This window comes from Haliotis cracherodii, unplaced genomic scaffold (assembly GCF_022045235.1).
Source record: "Haliotis cracherodii isolate W230 unplaced genomic scaffold, xgHalCrac1.p SCAF_22, whole genome shotgun sequence".
Lineage (NCBI taxonomy): Eukaryota > Metazoa > Mollusca > Gastropoda > Lepetellida > Haliotidae > Haliotis > Haliotis cracherodii.
The window spans coordinates 5115165-5136115 of NW_027266278.1; the positions used below are offsets into that span (position 1 = coordinate 5115165).

The 20951-nt window shown below is 50.4% G+C and overlaps 1 protein-coding gene across 1 annotated transcript in view; it reads left to right on the forward strand.

Annotated features, from left to right (window-relative positions):
- LOC139471195 (mitochondrial 2-oxoglutarate/malate carrier protein-like) overlaps window positions 1-20587 on the forward strand; it is a 34609-nt gene extending 14022 nt beyond the window's left edge. The window contains exons 6-9 of the mRNA XM_071253481.1: window positions 7381-7471; window positions 8939-9038; window positions 9738-9789; window positions 19884-20587. Of these exons, the coding sequence (XP_071109582.1) occupies window positions 7381-7471; window positions 8939-9038; window positions 9738-9789; window positions 19884-20060 (420 nt within the window). The 3' untranslated portion in view covers window positions 20061-20587. The remainder of the gene's footprint in view (window positions 1-7380; window positions 7472-8938; window positions 9039-9737; window positions 9790-19883) is intronic.
- Window positions 20588-20951: the final 364 nt, after the last annotated feature.

The window sequence follows — 20951 nt, forward strand, 5'->3', positions numbered from 1 at the left end:
ACGTCACACAAAAACACATAACTGCTTTGTCACCTCCACGGACGGACGTACTGTGTATCCCTTGTGGAAATTAAAGCTTATTATTTGTTTTTTATATTTTGCGTGTTTCTACATTCATTACATGCTGCTACATTGTTACCTGTTATGGGCCGTGACCTTAGGGTCTTCCCATTCGTAAATTGTAACGTTTATCGCTCGTCTGTGGCTCACGTCACAGTAATTTACGGGCGCAATGTTGTTCCCGCCATTTTGTTTTCTTTCCCGCCATTTTGGCCATTCACCACGTGGCCACGTAATGTCGTGTTCTGCGTTTTGAATTCTCTCTTTGGCTTGGGTAATACATTACATTTATGTATGTTGTTTTGGTGTGCTTAAAGCCTTGCCTTTTCGCTACCTCTCAGCGTAATTGTTTCTTCTCATAAACTTCAATATAATACGAAGTTTTTGAGTTACATTATGTCTCCCGTACTCTGTGGTTTTGCCACATGGTTACGTGTTTGCACATGGTTATGTGTTTGCTTAAAGCTATGCTTTTTCGCTACCTTTTAGCGTCATTGTTTGATCTCATAAACTTCATTGAAATACAAAGTTTCTGAATCACATTATGCTTCCCATACTTTGTGATTGGCCACATGGTTATGTGTTTGCTTAAAGCTATGCTTTTTCGCTACCTTTTAGCGTCATTGTTTGATCTCATAAACTTCATCGAAATACAAAGTTTCTGAATCACATTATGCTTCCCGCACTTTGTGGCTTTGCCACATAGTTATGTTTTGCTTAAATTCCAGATTTTCTGCCTCGCTGCACTTGTTGCCGCGGGAACAAATCTGGTCGGGGCCGCCCCTTTCTGCCGTGATTGAAAGACGCCCTGTACTTTCACAAGGCAGTGCCGATGTTGCAGTCGCTGTGATCCTTCGTCGCTGTGATCCTTCAGCTCATGCGAGTATCCAGGACACACGTCGACCCCCACCTACGTTGACGGCAGCAGCGCTCAGCGGAGCTTCGCAGTGCTCCCAGCACCAACGGCGGCTCCCAACGTAGAGTCTGCCTCCCATGGCACGACATACGACCGTTCACGGTCTCCTACTCCACCGGCGGCTCCAGCGCTCCCAACGTAGAGTCTGCCTCCCCTGGCACGACATACGACCGTTCACGGTCTCCAACACCACCACATCAACGCTGATGTCCCGGCGCTCCCGGCGCTCCCGGCGCTCCCGGCGCCTCCGATGTCTCGGCGCCTCGTGCGCTCCCGGCGCCGCCGATGTCTCGGCGCCTCGTGCGCTCCCGGCGCCTCGTGCGCTCCCGGCGCCTCTGATGTCTCGGCGCCTCGTGCGCTCCCGGCGCCTCTGATGTCCCGGCGCCTCGTGCGCTCCCGGCGCCTCTGATGTCCCGGCGCCTCGTGCGCTCCCGGCGCCTCGTGCGCTCCCGGCGCCTCTGATGTCTCGGCGCCTCGTGCGCTCCCGGCGCCTCTGATGTCTCGGCGCCTCGTGCGCTCCCGGCGCCTCCGATGTCTCGGCGCTCCCGACGCTCCCGGCGCCTCTGATGTCTCGGCGCCTCGTGCGCTCTCGGCGCTCCCGGCGCCTCCGATGTCTCGGCGCCTCGTGCGCTCCCGGCGCCTCCGATGTCTTGGCGCCTCCGGCGCCTCGGATGTCCCGGCGCTCCCGGCACCTCCGGCGCCTCTGATGTCTCGGCGCCTCGTGCATTCCCGGCGCCTCTGATGTCTCCGCGCTCCGGCGCCTCCGCATCCTCTGATGTCTTCGGCGCTCCCGGCGCCTCTAAGGCCTTTGATCTCATGATCTTCGACGTCTCTAATGTCTCTGGCGCCTCTGACTACTCCGGCGCCTCAAGAGTTACGGAAGAAGCGCCTATGATATATCCGGCGCCTAAGATGACCTCCGGCGCCCAGATCAACAAGCTTTATCAAGCTCAGATCAACGAGCCGACTATCCGATCTTCTACTGCGGCTTAAGGGGCACCATCGGCAATCGCCTCCCCGGCGCCACTGCCCTCTTGCTGCCCTCTTCTCTTCTCTTCTCTCCCTCTTCTCTTGCTGCCGTCTCATAACTCGTCACACGGAGAAGCATGGTGAAACAACTGTCGCCACTCCTGTCGCTACTCTCCCGTCGGTCTTCGGGATCGTGACTATCGTTCTACTTCGTTCCTGGGTGGAATCTTTTCAACCAATAGACAGTTGGTCTGATTCAACTTGCCCACTGAGACGTTATCCATAATCCCGTCGTTTAAAGCGCTATGATTCCGAAGAGATGACCTGCGGGTTTCCATCGAAACAGAGCGTCATGTGAACAGCGTCTGTATCAGATTCGACGACGACATCCACTTACAAAGAGTTTACTTCGTCGACATCGCCGACACCAACGCTGTTCTACCCTACCCTAGCGCCAGCGTTCCTGAAAGAGACTCTTCCTCGGCGCTCACCGGGTTTTCCACGACGCCCATGGGGTTCCGTGTTTTATCGCAAAACTCGGGTACACCACTTGATCGTCTCTCACGCAGTTCATTGAGGATTGTCATTGTGTGGAGTTTGCACCTCAGTTCCGACTCCAAGGCGGTTTTCTCGGCTACTGCGCAGTGTGATTTACATGTCACGTGTCAAGTACTCAGACTGTCAACAACTCCGACCGGAATTAGGTCAACTTACCATGGCAAGGGGTGCCATGTATTTCTACAGATTGGTTTCCATGTCTACCTGTACGCTTGGTGCTACCACTCAACCAGGCGCCTGTCGCAGTCCATCCATGCACGGATGTTGGAAACAATACACCTCCTCTACCAACACGGCTGTCACGAGGAACCTTGTTTCATCAACCCTTCGCTGTAAGAACGATAGCGCCTATAGGCGTTCAAGGGATGGAAAAGATTGCCTTCCTTCGTCCGGTTTGATCTTTTCGACTACGACACCTTCCTATCTTCCGCCTTGACTACCGGACACAGTGTCGATTTGATACTTAAAGTCCCTCGGCCGTCCCACTGACCCCTGTTGCATACCTGCCTCGTATCGTGTTGTCGTCCTCCATCGTCACCTCGATATAAGAACAGGAGTACTTATACGCCGCTTCAGGGATGAAAACGATCTAATTACTTCGTGCAATGGCCATATTGCCTCGACTTCCTACTACCCGGTTACGTCGATGCCCCGGCGGTCGATTGTGAAGCTGGTTTACTTCGTCTACTTGAGGTTGGCTCGCAGGCGATCACACCTTTTTCGGAATCGTACCGACGGTACGCAATCGCAGACCCCTGTTGCTGACTACCTCCCCTGCCACCTTGTCAGTGGCTAGTGGCCCACACCAGCCCACATTGTGACCACCTGTGATCCAGAGATCAACACCATTGGCACAGCAACAGCCTCGAGATAAAGGCTTATCCAGGACGTCGCTTGCTGACAGTGCTTTCTCGGTCACGCCCTGTTGATCGTGTCCACTGCCGACGTCACCGTAGTGTGGTGTTTGCGGACCCAGAGTACTCGCCCCTCTCCCGGCGCTACAAACTCCACCGGCGCCCCCGAGAATCACCATCTTCGGCGTTCCAGGCGCCTCAAGCTCTCCGACGCCTCACGCTCTCCGGCGCCTCGGGCCAGAATATGTCAAACGGTCGACACCCCAACCCTAGATCTGTTTGCCTCATATCTGAATGTGGCCAGCTGTCGTCTTCCATTCCACCTGTGCCGGATACGACCGCTGTGGCAGACGAAGCCTTCCATCGTTCCTGAGAAGGATTACGCGTGTACGCTTTTCCGACTCCGGTTCTCCCTCCCATGGTTCTTCAGAGATCCAGGCCACTCGACCCCTGCCATTGACTTTGGTCTCGCCTTATTGGTCAGCCAGAAGTTGGGTTATCGACCTCCGAAACATACCCAGAGACAACCCCTGGAACTTCCGGTGTGGTCGAACCTTCTGCTCCATCCACACGGTCTGTTGCCACACCCTCATACCCGCATGTTATCGTCTGCACGCCTGACACACCTGCAGAAAGCCAAGGGCTATTCGGCTAGAGCGACCAAGGCTATTGCTTCAGCCCACCGTCCATCTACAGGGGGACTGTATGCTGATAAATGATGCTTGTTCCAGGCATTTTGTTCTGACAAACACCAGGATCCGATGACAGCGTCACCGCAGATCCTGGATCAGTTCCTTCTGTACTTGCGTAGCACCCGTCGGTTGAAGGGCTTACCACCCCCACACACCTGGTCGCCATCTACTCCGTTCTGGCCATCCCGGACGATCGGAGAAAGACGAAAATTCCCGACCTACGGGCCTGGCTGCGCTCGTTCAGTCTTGAAGACCTGAAGGCCAAGTTCGGACCGCCTGCGTTGGATCTGAATGTGGTCTTCAACGCCCTTCGAACCACTCCCCTCGTCTTCCTTCTACGACCTTAAGTAGAAGACGGGTGTTTCTACTGGTTTTGACTACTGCCGCTCGAGTCCATGTACAGCACGCCCTCGACGTCTCCCATGCCCGGTTCGAATGCGGTACCCAGGGCGCCGTTCATCATGGACCGTACTGGGACGTCAGCGTAAAGACTCAACTCCCAGGACAGCCTGATAGATCATTCCTTGTCCCCTCCCCCCTCGTCCAGTGTGGGTGCCGAGGATGAGGATGAGCGTCATTATGCCCAGTAAGGGCACTGAAGGTTATTCTACGATCTAAAGACTGCCGCAAGTCTAGGAAACACCTTTTTCTGCCGGTCTCCCCTTCGTCGCAGTCGTTGGTCAGCCGGAATACTTTTCCCTGTGGCTCCGGACGGTCATCCTTAAAGCTTATGAGCCCCCCAAAGGCTATCACCTGAAATAAAATGAGATCAGGGCGATTGTATTTACACTGGTTCTTCACGGTATACTGTTCCATCCAGTCGTTCAGGGAAGCCTGTTCGTGGCGATCGGACACCGCCTTCACCAACCACTACTTCCGTGATGTAGCCTTGAAAGTTGTCGCCGGCGTTCACAGTTTTGGTCCCTGGTTGTAGCCCAACAGGTCATCTATCTCCGACGCCACTGATTCTCCGATACCCTGAGCGGGGCCCGTCGACCTCTCTGGTGTTTATCACCCCAGACGAGACGGATCTCTTGCGTTCCGCATTCGCTCTTAGGTCAGTTTTAGTTTTGGGTTACCCGACTCATTCTATTGCTGTCACCTATCCGGGTTTTACTTTTTGCATCAACTCTCGTTTCCTGACGACAGGAATGGTAGTAGATGTGGACACCGGCGCCAACGCCAACGCCGCTGCTTCTCTGATACCTGAGCGGTGCCCGTCGACCTCACCGGTGTTCCTTGCCTCCAGCCTAGAGGGCTATCCTGCGTTTCGCATTCGCTCTTGGGATTGGTCGTAGATTTTGCCGCCGACGCCGCTGATTCTTCGATTCCCCGAGCGGGGCCCGTCGAACTCTCTGGTGTTTATCGCCTCAGATTAGAGGGCTCTACTGCGTTTCGCTTTCGCTCTTCGGTAAGTTATATATTTTGGCAACACGCCTCATTGTATTTCGGTTACCTATTCGGGCGTTTCGTTTTTGCATCGACTCTTGTTTCCTGAAGACAGGAATGGTCGTAGATGTTCCGGTCATCACTTGTATGCGGTGCGGATTCATCGGACCTTGACGAGGGTTTAATATGGTTCACATCTGCAGGTATGCCCACCGGCCATGCCGTCTGATAAAGATGCAATACGGAGTAATGCAGGATAAGTTAAAAAATTTAGTAAAATCTAAATATTTTTTACATTTGTATACTTATCCTGCATTACGAAGTCTAAGTGCCCTCCCTTTCGCTACGCTACCTCCCCACAAAGTTTCAGATGTTATGTTTAAAGCAGTTATGTGTTTTTGTGTGACGTCATGACTTCCGGGTCACGTGCCGACTGTGAGAGGGCGCTGCCTCCTGAGCTGGTTGGGACAACTTTCTTCAGCAGCTGGATCTCACACAGTTCGTCACTCTGTCAAAGACAGCAGTAAATGCAATACGGAGTAATGCAGGATAAGTATACAAATGTAAAAAATATTTAGATTTTACTAAAATTATTACTTGCACACATGTTACCGTCCCTGTCACACAGCAACATGCTAAATCTGCTTGCATGATACTGTTAGCAATGATTTGAACTGGCCCTGACTAACATGTCATGTTTAATTAGGAAATACATGATGTTAGTATGTAGGTTATTATCAAGAAGATGAATGCTGCTAATTATGGTTCTTTTGACTAAGAAATGGAAAAGCTTCAAAATCTTACTACAAGAAGGGGTTCATTGAAACAAGACCATATTTGTTTTTAGAATTTAAGGGTCTCCATTTTTTAAGACGAATTGATCTGACTTAACATGCTTAAACCATGGCTAATCTCTGATATGTGCTGAGCATGGAGATTCCGGGATAGAATAGGTCCCATTGACCTATGCTGGTTTCACTGTGGGAATTCCGGGTCAGAATAGGTCCCATTGACCAATGCTGGTTTCACTGTTCGAATTCCGGGTCAGAATAGGTCCCATTGACCTACGCTGCTCTCACTGTGGGGATTCCGGGTTAGAATGACGCTGGTCATAGAGATGACTTTATGAATCAGGTGGTCGCCCCCAGTGACTTGATCGATGGCATGTCATCATACCCTGACGATGTGGGTTGTTGTTCACAATATCAAATACTGGATTATCTGGTCAAGATTTGAAGACAGACAGACTTCCGTGATATGGCTGGAATATTGCATAGTGTGGGATTAAACAACAACCAACAAACAAAATTGATATTTGCAGGGACTGCCATTATGAAGACGTGTACCATCTTAGCATGGTCTACTTGATTAAGGGGGCATGGGTGGCCCAGTCGCCTAAGGCACCGCGATTTGCTGTGGGAGTTGCGTCCCTTGGGCATGCCAGAAACCTATGATTGTGGGTTCAAATACCGGTTCGCCCCGATTATGTTTCTAGGTTTGTCAGCACCATACCCGTGTTCGTGGGTTTCACCGAAGTGGTAAACGTCTGAGACCTGCATCACTTCGGGCTTTCCTCCCACATTAAGCTGACACGCCACAATATAACTGGAATAATGTTAAAAGCGGCATTCAACCCAACCCACTCACTCACTCACTCCGTGTCATGATCAGGTTGAGGGGGGTGGGTGGCTTAGTCGCCTAAAGCACCGTAATCAGGATTGTGGGTTTGAATCCTGGTTTGCTCTGATTACATATCTGGGTTTGTCAGCACCATCCCCATGCTTGTGGTGTTTGACACAGTGGTAAACGTCTAAGACCTGCATGACGTTCAGCTTTCCTCTAACTGGAATACAGTTAAAAGCGGCGTTAAACCCAACTCACTCACTCTACTTGATTAAGCTGATTTTATGTCATATTATTGATGTAAGTTTTGTATTTCTAGGGTTGTTTACCTACAGTCGGACGTGCTATGGTTGTCAACGCCGCTCAGTTGGCGTCCTACTCACAGGCTAAACAAGGGCTCATGTCTACAGGTGAGTTGGTAACACGGGACAGTGGATGAAAGAACCCCTCCACCATAACCCCACTGCGGACATCAAGTTAGATTACCGTATTCGACGTAATCAGCGCCCTGCTCGAATAAGCTCCCACGGCTATATTTGCTAATATGTTGGCTAGTGAACAATCCCAATTAGCACCCCTTCCGATTGATCAATGTACACAAGACTTATTTATTCGCATATGATACGCACTCGTGTATTATATGCAACCTTAATTATGGGCAATTAAATTCTGGAAAAATATATCTGTCGTATATGAACATTCAGGCTGTCAGCATAAACCATGAAATTTTTCTTTAAACTCACCAAAATAATATTCTAATAAGAGCCCCCAATTTCTAATTTTGAGAGCCCCCTGGGCGCTTATTACGTCGAAAATGGTAGGTCCCTAGGTACCTGTGCTGGATGCAAAAGGCAACCGAATGGTTCGGGGGTCAGGATCAGTGACTTCGTAAAGGGCGTGTCATCTTTGTTCACAATATCAATCACTGGATTTTTCGTCCTACTTGATTGTTTACAGGCAGCTGTCATATAGCTGGAATATTGCTGAGTGCGGCAGTGGATAAGGTCATATTTTAGCTCCACAAGATTGGCATAATTTATGTATCACTACTTTTAGAAATCGTAACGCAAATTCAATGGATTTGTTTATACAAATGAGAATATGACTTTTTTTCAAAAGTTGCAAATTTTGGACTAACAGCAGCACTAAGTGGAGAGTTGAGGTTTGAATTTGTAGAACTGGATGATTTAGAGGATGTTAGGAAGAGTTTTTTCATATTTGAATTGATGGAAGTCTTTGAAGCAAGCTGACTGACGCTACTAATACAAACAAATAGTAAAATAATCTTACTTTCCACAAATCAGCCTTGTTCACTCATTTTAGGCCTGCTTATGTACAACACCATATCAGAATTAAAACCTTGCACATTTGCAAGTGTAAGAAAGAACTAAGGCTTGTTGTCAGCTAACTGGAATGATAATTTCATAAATATTTCAAAGTTTCCAGTGGTCCTAAAAAAGCCCTTATCCAACACGCCACGATATAACTGGAACACTGTTAAAAGCGGCGTTACACCCAACTCACTCACTCACTCACTCACTATGTTCCCTTGTTTCACTTTGAAAGAGTACAGGTACCATTTTTTGTAGATTGATGCTCATGAGGTCAATCACTGGATTGTCTGGTCCAGACTCGATTATTTTGAGGCTGCCATCATATGGCTGGAATATTGCTGTGCGTGGTGTTAAACTAACAAATCAAAGAGAATAGATATAATGTTATAATTTTGGTTGACACTTGCTGTTGAGCATCATTAATGTACTTCTCACGAAATATTCTGTCACCATTGAAACAAATTTGGGGAAAATGGTTTTGACCACCATGTTGACTATTGTGTTGACGACAACATGAATGTTTTAATGTTTTTGTATTTCCAGGGTACTTTGGGGACAACTTATTTCTACATTTCTGTGCGAGTATGATCAGTGGCCTGGTGACAACAGCTGCGTCCATGCCAGTAGACATTGCAAAAACCAGGTCAGTGGGCCACCAACACTGAAATCAGATAAGGGACTGGTCATTTATTGTAGGGTCATGTCATGTCATGTCATGTCTCTTCGTATTGTTTTATTATTATGTGACATTTTTTACATGTACACATGTAATTGTGATAAGGTTTTTGTGGCATTTTTTCATATTCTTTTAAAATATATAAGTTTTTACATTAAATTGAAACTCCTATTTTACCCAATATTGAACTAAATGTAAACTGCATAAACTCGGTCAACTGGTTACCATGCCAATGATTTACAAATTGCAGGATTCTTTGAAAGATATGCTTGTTATTTGTAAATAATACACAACCCTGTTTACCCTATTGTTTTTGTCTTTTACGACATTACAGTGATAGTCTTACCTTGTTCCGGGGCAGTGGGGTAGCCTAGTGGTTAAAGCGTTCGCTCGTCACGCCGAAGACCAGGGTTCGATTCCCGACATGGGTACAATGTGTGAAACCCATTTCTGGTGTCCCCGCCGTGATATTGCTGGAATATTGCTAAAAGCGGCGTAAAACAATACTCACTCACTAACCTTGTTTCCTGTCATTCTTCACAAAAGGGGTGTTTGGATGCGAACATGGACCAGTACTTCAGTTCAAATATTGTCATTAAGCAGACAATTTAAACAGGCAGCCTGTTTGGGAAGAACAAAAAGATGATGATATTTTACTCATTCCAGAATCCAGAACATGAAGATGATAGATGGCAAGCCCGAGTACAGGGGTGGATTGGTAAGTCCCACGGGGTAGTACCCTTTGTCAGACACCACCCCACATACCACCACATACCACCACACGTACCACCACACGTACCACCCCACGTACCACCACACCTACCACACGTACCACCGCACGTACCACCACACCTACCACACGTACCACCACACCTACCACCACACGTACCACCACACCTACCACACGTACCACCCCACGTACCACCACACCTACCACACGTACCACCACACCTACCACCACACGTACCACCACACATACCACCACACATACCACCACACGTACCACCACACGTACCACCACACATACCACACGTACCACCACACATACCACCACACGTACCACCACACATACCACCACACATACCACCACACATACCACCACACATACCACCACACGTACCACCACACACACCACCACGTACCACACGTCCCACCACATACCACCACACGTACCACCACACGTACCACCACACATACCACCACACATACCACCACACATACCACCATACATACCACCACACATACCACCATACATACCACCACACATACCACCATACATACCACCACACCTACCACCATACACACCACACATACCACCACACACACCACCACACGTACCACCACACGTACCACCACACATACCACCACACATACCACCACACGTACCACCACACATACCACCACACATACCACCACACATACCACCACACATACCACCACACGTACCACCACACACACCACCACACATACCACCACACACACCACCATACATACCACCACACACACCACCACACGTACCACCACACACACCACCACACATACCACCATACATACCACCACACATACCACCATACATACCACCACACCTACCACCATACATACCACCACACACACCACCACACGTACCACCACACATACCACCACACGTACCACCACACACACCACCACACATACCACCACACATACCACCACACATACCACCACACATACCACCACACGTACCACCACACGTACCACCACACATACCACACGTACCACCACACATACCACCACACATACCACCACACACACCACCACACATACCACCACACGTACCACCACACGTACCACCACACATACCACCACACATACCACCACACATACCACCACACGTACCACCACACATACCACCACACGTACCACCACACATACCACCACACATACCACCACACATACCACCACACGTACCACCACACGTACCACCACACATACCACCATACATACCACCACACATACCACCACACATACCACCACACCTACCACCACACGTACCACCACACGTACCACCATACATACCACCACACACACCACCACACATACCACCACACGTACCACCCCACACACCACCACACATACCACCACACGTACCACCACACATACCACCACACATACCACCACACACACCACCACACCTACCACCACACATACCACCATACATACCACCATACATACCACCACACATACCACCATACCTACCACCACACATACCACACGTACCACCACACATACCACCACACACACCACCACACGTACCACCACACGCACCACCCCACACACCACCACACATACCACCACACGTACCACCACACATACCACCACACATACCACCACACACACCACCACACACACCACCACACCTACCACCACACATACCACCACACATACCACCATACATACCACCACACATACCACCATACCTACCACCACACATACCACACATACCACCACACGTACCACCACACACACCACCACACGTACCACCACACGCACCACCACACACACCACCACACATACCACCACACATACCACCATACATACCACCACACATACCACCACACACACCACCACACCTACCACCACACATACCACCACACGTACCACCACACACACCACCACACGTACCACCACACCTACCACCACACGTACCACCACACATACCACCACACATACCACCACACATACCACCACACATACCACCACACATACCACCACACGTACCACCACACAAACCACCACACGTACCACCACACATACCACCACACGTACCACCACACATACCACCACACGTACCACCACACGTACCACCACACATACCACCACACGTACCACCACACGTACCACCACACACACCACCACACGTACCACCACACATACCACCATACATACCACCACACATACCACCACACATACCACCACACATACCACCACACATACCACCACACATACCACCACACATACCACCACACATACCACCACACGTACCACCACACGTACCACCACACGTACCACCACACATACCACCACACATACCACCACACATACCACCATACATAGCACCATACATACCACCACACGTACCACCACACATACCACCACACATACCACCACACATACCACCATACATACCACCACACGTACCACCACACGTACCACCACACATACCACCACACATACCACCACACGTACCACCACACGTACCACCACACATACCACCACACGTATCACCACACATACCACCACACATACCACACGTACCACCACACATACCACCACACATACCACCCCACATACCACCACACATACCACACGTACCACCATACATACCACCACACGTACCACCACACATACCATCATACATACCACCACACGTACCACCACACGTACCACCACACATACCACCACACATACCACCATACATACCACCACACATACCACCACACATACCACACGTACCACCACACGTACCACCACACATACCACCATACATACCACCACACGTACCACCACACGTACCACCACACATACCACCACACATACCACCATACGTACCACCACACATACCACCACACATACCACACATACCACCACACATACCACCACACATACCACCCCACATACCACCACACATACCACACGTACCACCATACATACCACCACACGTACCACCACACATACCACCATACATACCACCACACGTACCACCACACGTACCACCACACACACCACCATACATACCACCACACATACCACACGTACCACCACACGTACCACCACACATACCACCACACATACCACCACACGTACCACCATACACACCACCACACGTACCACCACACATACCACCATACATACCACCACACATACCACCACACATACCACACGTACCACCACACGTACCACCACACATACCACCACACATACCACCACACATACCACCACACATACCACCACACGTACCACCACACATACCACCACACATACCACCACACGTACCACCACACGTACCACCACACGTACCACCACACTAACCACACGTACCACCATACGTACCACCACACGTACCACCACACATACCACCACACATACCACCACACATACCACCACACGTACCACCACACACACCACCACACATACCACCACACATACCACCACACATACCACCATACATACCACCATACATACCACCACACATACCACCATTCATACCACCACACACACCACCACACACACCACCACACACACCACCACACATACCACCACACATACCACCACACATACCACCACACGTACCACCACACATACCACCACACACACCACCACACATACCACCACACACACCACCACACACACCACCACACGTACCACCACACATACCACCACACATACCACCACACGTACCACCACACGTACCACCACACATACCACCACACACACCACCACACATACCACCACACATACCACCACACATACCACCACACGTACCACCACACGTACCACCACACATACCACCACACATACCACCACACATACCACCACACATACCACCACACACACCACCACACACACCACCACACTCACCACCACACATACCACCACACACACCACCACACACACCACCACACATACCACCACACATACCACCACACATACCACCACACGTACCACCACACGTACCACCACACATACCACCACACACACCACCACACATACCACCACACATACCACCACACATACCACCACACGTACCACCACACGTACCACCACACATACCACCACACATACCACCACACATACCACCACACATACCACCACACACACCACCACACACACCACCACACTCACCACCACACATACCACCACACACACCACCACACACACCACCACACATACCACCACACATACCACCACACATACCACCACACACACCACCACACATACCACCATACATACCACCACACACACCACCACACACACCACCACACATACCACCACACACACCACCACACACACCACCATACATACCACCACACACACCACCACACATACCACCACACGTACCACCACACATACCACCACACGTACCACCACACGTACCACCACACACACCACCACACATACCACCACACATACCACCACACATACCACCACACGTACCACCACACAAACCACCACACGTACCACCACACATACCACCACACGTACCACCACACATACCACCACACGTACCACCACACGTACCACCACACATACCACCACACGTACCACCACACGTACCACCACACACACCACCACACGTACCACCACACGTACCACCACACATACCACACGTACCACCACACCTACCACCACACACACCACCACACATACCACCATACATACCACCATACATACCACCACACGCACCACCACACGTACCACCACACATACCACCACACGTACCACCACACACACCACCACACACACCACACCACACGTACCACCACACATACCACCACACGTACCACCACACATACCACCACACACACCACCACACACACCACACCACTTACCACCACACATACCACCACACACACCACACCACGTACCACCCCACATACCACCATACATACCACCATACATACCACCACACGCACCACCACAGGTACCACCACACGTACCACCACACGTACCACCACACGTACCACCACACATACCACCACACGTACCACCACACGTACCACCACACACACCACCACACGTACCACCACACGTACCACCACACATACCACACGTACCACCACACCTACCACCACACACACCACCACACATACCACCATACATACCACCATACATACCACCACACGCACCACCACACGTACCACCACACATACCACCACACGTACCACCACACACACCACCACACAAACCACACCACACGTACCACCACACATACCACCACACGTACCACCACACATACCACCACACACACCACCACACACACCACACCACTTACCACCACACATACCACCACACACACCACACCACGTACCACCCCACATACCACCATACATACCACCATACATACCACCACACGCACCACCACAGGTACCACCACACATACCACCACACACACCACCACACATACCACCACACATACCACCACACGTACCACCCCACATACCACCATACATACCACCATACATACCACCACACGCACCACCACAGGTACCACCACACATACCACCACACATACCACCACACATACCACCACACATACCACCACACGTACCACCACACATACCACCATACATACCACCATACATACCACCACACACACCACACGTACCACCAAACACACCACACGTACCACCACACATACCACCACACATACCACCACACGCACCACCACACATACCACCACACATACCACCACACGTACTACCACACACACCACCACACGTACCACCACACATACCACCACACACACCACCACACATACCACCACACGTACCACCACACATACCACCACACACACCACCACACACACCACCACACACACCACCATACATACCACCACACACACCACCACACATACCACCACACGTACCACCACACATACCACCACACACACCACCACACATACCACCACACATACCACCACACACACCACCACACATACCACCACACGTACCACCACACATACCACCACACATACCACCATACATACCACCACACATACCACCACACATACCACCACACGTACCACCACACATACCACCACACATACCACCATACATACCACCACACGTACCACCACACATACCACCACACGTACCACCACACACACCACCATACATACCACCACACACACCACCACACGTACCACCACACATACCACCACACATACCACCACACATACCACCACACGTACCACCACACATACCACCACACACACCACCACACATACCACCACACATACCACCACACATACCACCACACACACCACCACACATACCACCACACATACCACCACACATACCACCATACGTACCACCACACATACCACCATACGTACCACCACACATACCACCACACACACCACCACACATACCACCACACATACCACCACACACACCACCACACATACCACCACACGTACCACCACACATACCACCACACACACCACCACACATACCACCACACGTACCACCACACATACCACCACACACACCACCATACATACCACCACACATACCACCACACACACCACCACACATACCACCACACACACCACCACACATACCACCACACATACCACCACACACACCACCACACACACCACCATACGTACCACCACACATACCACCACACATACCACCACACATACCACCACACATACCACCACACATACCACCACACATACCACCACACACACCACCACACATACCACCACACGTACCACCACACATACCACCACACACACCACCACACATACCACCACACGTACCACCACACATACCACCACACACACCACCACACATACCACCACACATACCACCACACATACCACCACACACACCACCATACATACCACCACACATACCACCACACACACCACCACACATACCACCACACGTACCACCACACATACCACCATACGTACCACCACACATACCACCACACATACCACCACACATACCACCACACATACCACCACACGTACCACCACACGCACCACCACACGTACCACCACACATACCACCACACATACCACCACACGTACTACCACACATACCACCACACGTACCGCCACACATACCACCACACGTACCACCACACATACCACACATACCACCACACATACCACCACATGTACCACCACACGTACCACCACACGTACCACCACATACCACCACACACACCACACATACCACCACACACACCACCACACACACCACCACACATACCACCACACATACCACCACACGTACCGCCACACATACCACCACACATACCACCACATGTACCACCACACGTACCACCACACGTACCACCACATACCACCACACACACCACACATACCACCACACACACCACCACACACACCACCACACATACCACCACACATACCACCACACGTACCGCCACACATACCACCACACGTACCACCACACGTACCACCACACATACCACCACACGTACCACCACACGCACCACCACACGTACCACCACATACCACCACACACACCACACATACCACCACACACACCACCACACACACCACCACACATACCACCACACATACCACCACACACACCACCACACATACCACCACACATACCACCACACGTACCACCACACGCACCACCATACATACCACCACACATACCACCATACATACCACCACACGTACCACCACACATACCACCACACGTACCACCACACGCACCACCACACGTACCACCACATACCACCACACACACCACCACACGTACCACCACACGTACCACCACACATACCACCACACGTACCACCACACGTACCACCACACATACCACCACACATACCACCACACGTACCACCACACGTACCACCACACATACCACCACACGTACCACCACACGCACCACCACACGTACCACCACATACCACCACACACACCACACATACCACCACACACACCACCACACACACCACCACACATACCACCACACATACCACCACACATACCACCACACATACCACCATACATACCACCACACATACCACCACACGTACCACCACACATACCACCACACGTACCACCACACGTACCGCCACACATACCACCACACGTACCACCACATACCACCACACGTACCACCACATACCACCACACATACCACCATACGTACCACCACACATACCACCATACGTACCACCACACATACCACCACACACACCACCACACATACCACCACACATACCACCACACACACCACCACACGTACCACCACACATACCACCATACGTACCACCACACATACCACCACACACACCACCATACATACCACCACACATACCACCACACACACCACCACACATACCACCACACGTACCACCACACATACCACCACACGTACCACCACACATACCACCACACGTACCACCACACGCACCACCACACGTACCACCACATACCACCACACACACCACACATACCACCACACACAGCACCACACACACCACCACACATACCACCACACATACCACCACACGTACCGCCACACATACCACCACACGTACCACCACACGTACCACCACACATACCACCACACGTACCACCACACGCACCACCACACGTACCACCACATACCACCACACACACCACACATACCACCACACACACCACCACACGTACCACCACACGTACCACCACATATACCACCACACATACCACCACACATACCACCACACGTACCACCACATATACCACCACACGTACCACCACACGTACCACCACACGTACCACCACACATACCACCACACGTACCACCACACGCACCACCACACGTACCACCACATACCACCACACACACCACACGTACCACCACATACCACCACACACACCACACATACCGCCACACATACCACCACACACACCACCACACGTACCACCACACGTACCACCACATATACCACCACACATACCACCACACATACCACCACACATACCACCACACATACCACCACACATACCACCACACGTACCACCACACGTACCGCCACACATACCACCACACGTACCACCACACGTACCACCACACATACCACCACACGTACCACCACACGCACCACCACACGTACCACCACACATACCACCACACATACCACCACACGCACCACCACACGCACCACCACACGTACCACCACACGTATCACCCCACATACCACCCCACATACCACCACACATCCAGGGTGAACTCCACTCTAGGCTTGTCAATTTGGCAGTCCTGGATACCGTATTCGACGTAATAAGCGCCCAGGGCGCACTCAAAATTAGAAATAGGGGGGCTCTTATTAGAATATAATTTGGGTGAAAGGGTTGAAAGATCATAAATTTTTGTGGTTTATGCTGACAGCCAGAAATGATACAAAGTCTGTGCGTATTATACACAACAGATATATTTTTCAAGAATTTAATTATAATAAGTGCAATAATCTTGGACGCGACATTAAACCCCATGACGTTAAACCCCATTTCGACCTGTGAAGATCCGGGGTAGAATAGGTCTTCAGCAACCCATGCTTGCTGTAAAAGGCGACTATGCTTGTCGTAAAAGGCGATTAACAGGATCGGGTGGTCAGGCTCGCTGACTTGGTTGATGCATGTCATCGTATCCCAATTGTGTGGATCATTGCTCATGATGTCAATCACTGGATTGTGTGGTCCAGACGCGATTATTTACAGACTGCCGTCATATAGCTGGAATATTGATGAGTGCAGCGTTAAACAAAAAACAAACAAACAAACAACCAACCGGGGTAGAATAGGTCTTCATCAACCCATGCTTGTCGTAAAAGGCAACTAACGGGATCGGGTGGTCAGGTTCGCTGACTTCGTTGATGCATGTCATCGATCCCAATTGCGTGGATTGATGGTCATGATGTCACTCACTGGATTGTCTGGTCCAGACTGGATTACTTACAGACCACGGTCATATAGCTGGAATATTGCTGAGTGCGGCGTTAAACAACAAACAAATTAAACCCTGTTTCACCTCACCCTATTACGATTATTGTATTTCCTTTCAGGATGTGCTGACCAGAGTTATCCGGAATGAGGGTTTCTTCAGTTTATGGAAGGGCTTCACGCCGTACTACGCGCGACTCGGCCCCCACACAGTCCTCACGTTTATATTCTTAGAACAGATGAACAAGGCTTACGGCAAATATGTTCTAGGAGACATGCGGGCTTCAGGAGGATTATAGAAGTGTGTGTGAGTTTAGCCCCTTATATATCACCAACAACCTATGTTGTTACCATGGTTACGTACATGTGATAGGGTAGCAGGATGAGAGCTCAGTTTATGTTTGTTAACAATTTCTGCAGAACACAGTATGTGTTCCATGAAATATTTTTGTTGAAATATTTTAGAGATGGATTAACAGTACTGACATTTTGGGATGTATTTTATCCTCCTTGAATTTCAATTGTTTGTTATGTCTTGTGGTATAAATATTCAGGATTAGTTTGAATTATAATGACTGTTAAAAAAAAAAGCACTCTTGAATCGGGTCACCAAAGTACATGTAGATAACAGTCCGTAGGTGTGTCTTGTTTGAGGTCTGCGTGTCATGGGGAAGCACGGGTGGCCGTGTCGTCTAAGGCGCCGCGATTCGCTGTGCAGAGTTGCGTCCCTTGGGCACGCCAGAAACCTATGATAGTGGGTTTGAATCCCAGTTCGCCCCCATTATGTTTCTAGGTTTGTCAGCACCATACCTGTGCTTGTGGGTTTCACCGAGTGGTAAACGTCTGAGACCTGCATCACTCTTGGCTTTCCTCCCACATTAAGCTGACACGCCGTGATATAACTGGAATACTGTTAAAAGCGTCATTCAACCAAACTCCCTCACTCACTCCGTGTCATGATCAGGTTGAGGGGGGTGGGTGGCTTAGTCGCCTAAAACACTGTATCAGGATTGTGGGTTTGAATCCTGGTTTGCTCTGATTACATTTCTGGGTTTGTCAGCACCATGCCTGTTTTTGTGGTGTTTGACACAGTGGTAAACGTCTAAGACCTGCATGACATTCAACTTTCCTCGAATATCAAGCAGGCATGCCGTGATATAGCTGAAGTACTTTTGAAGGAGTAGTAAATC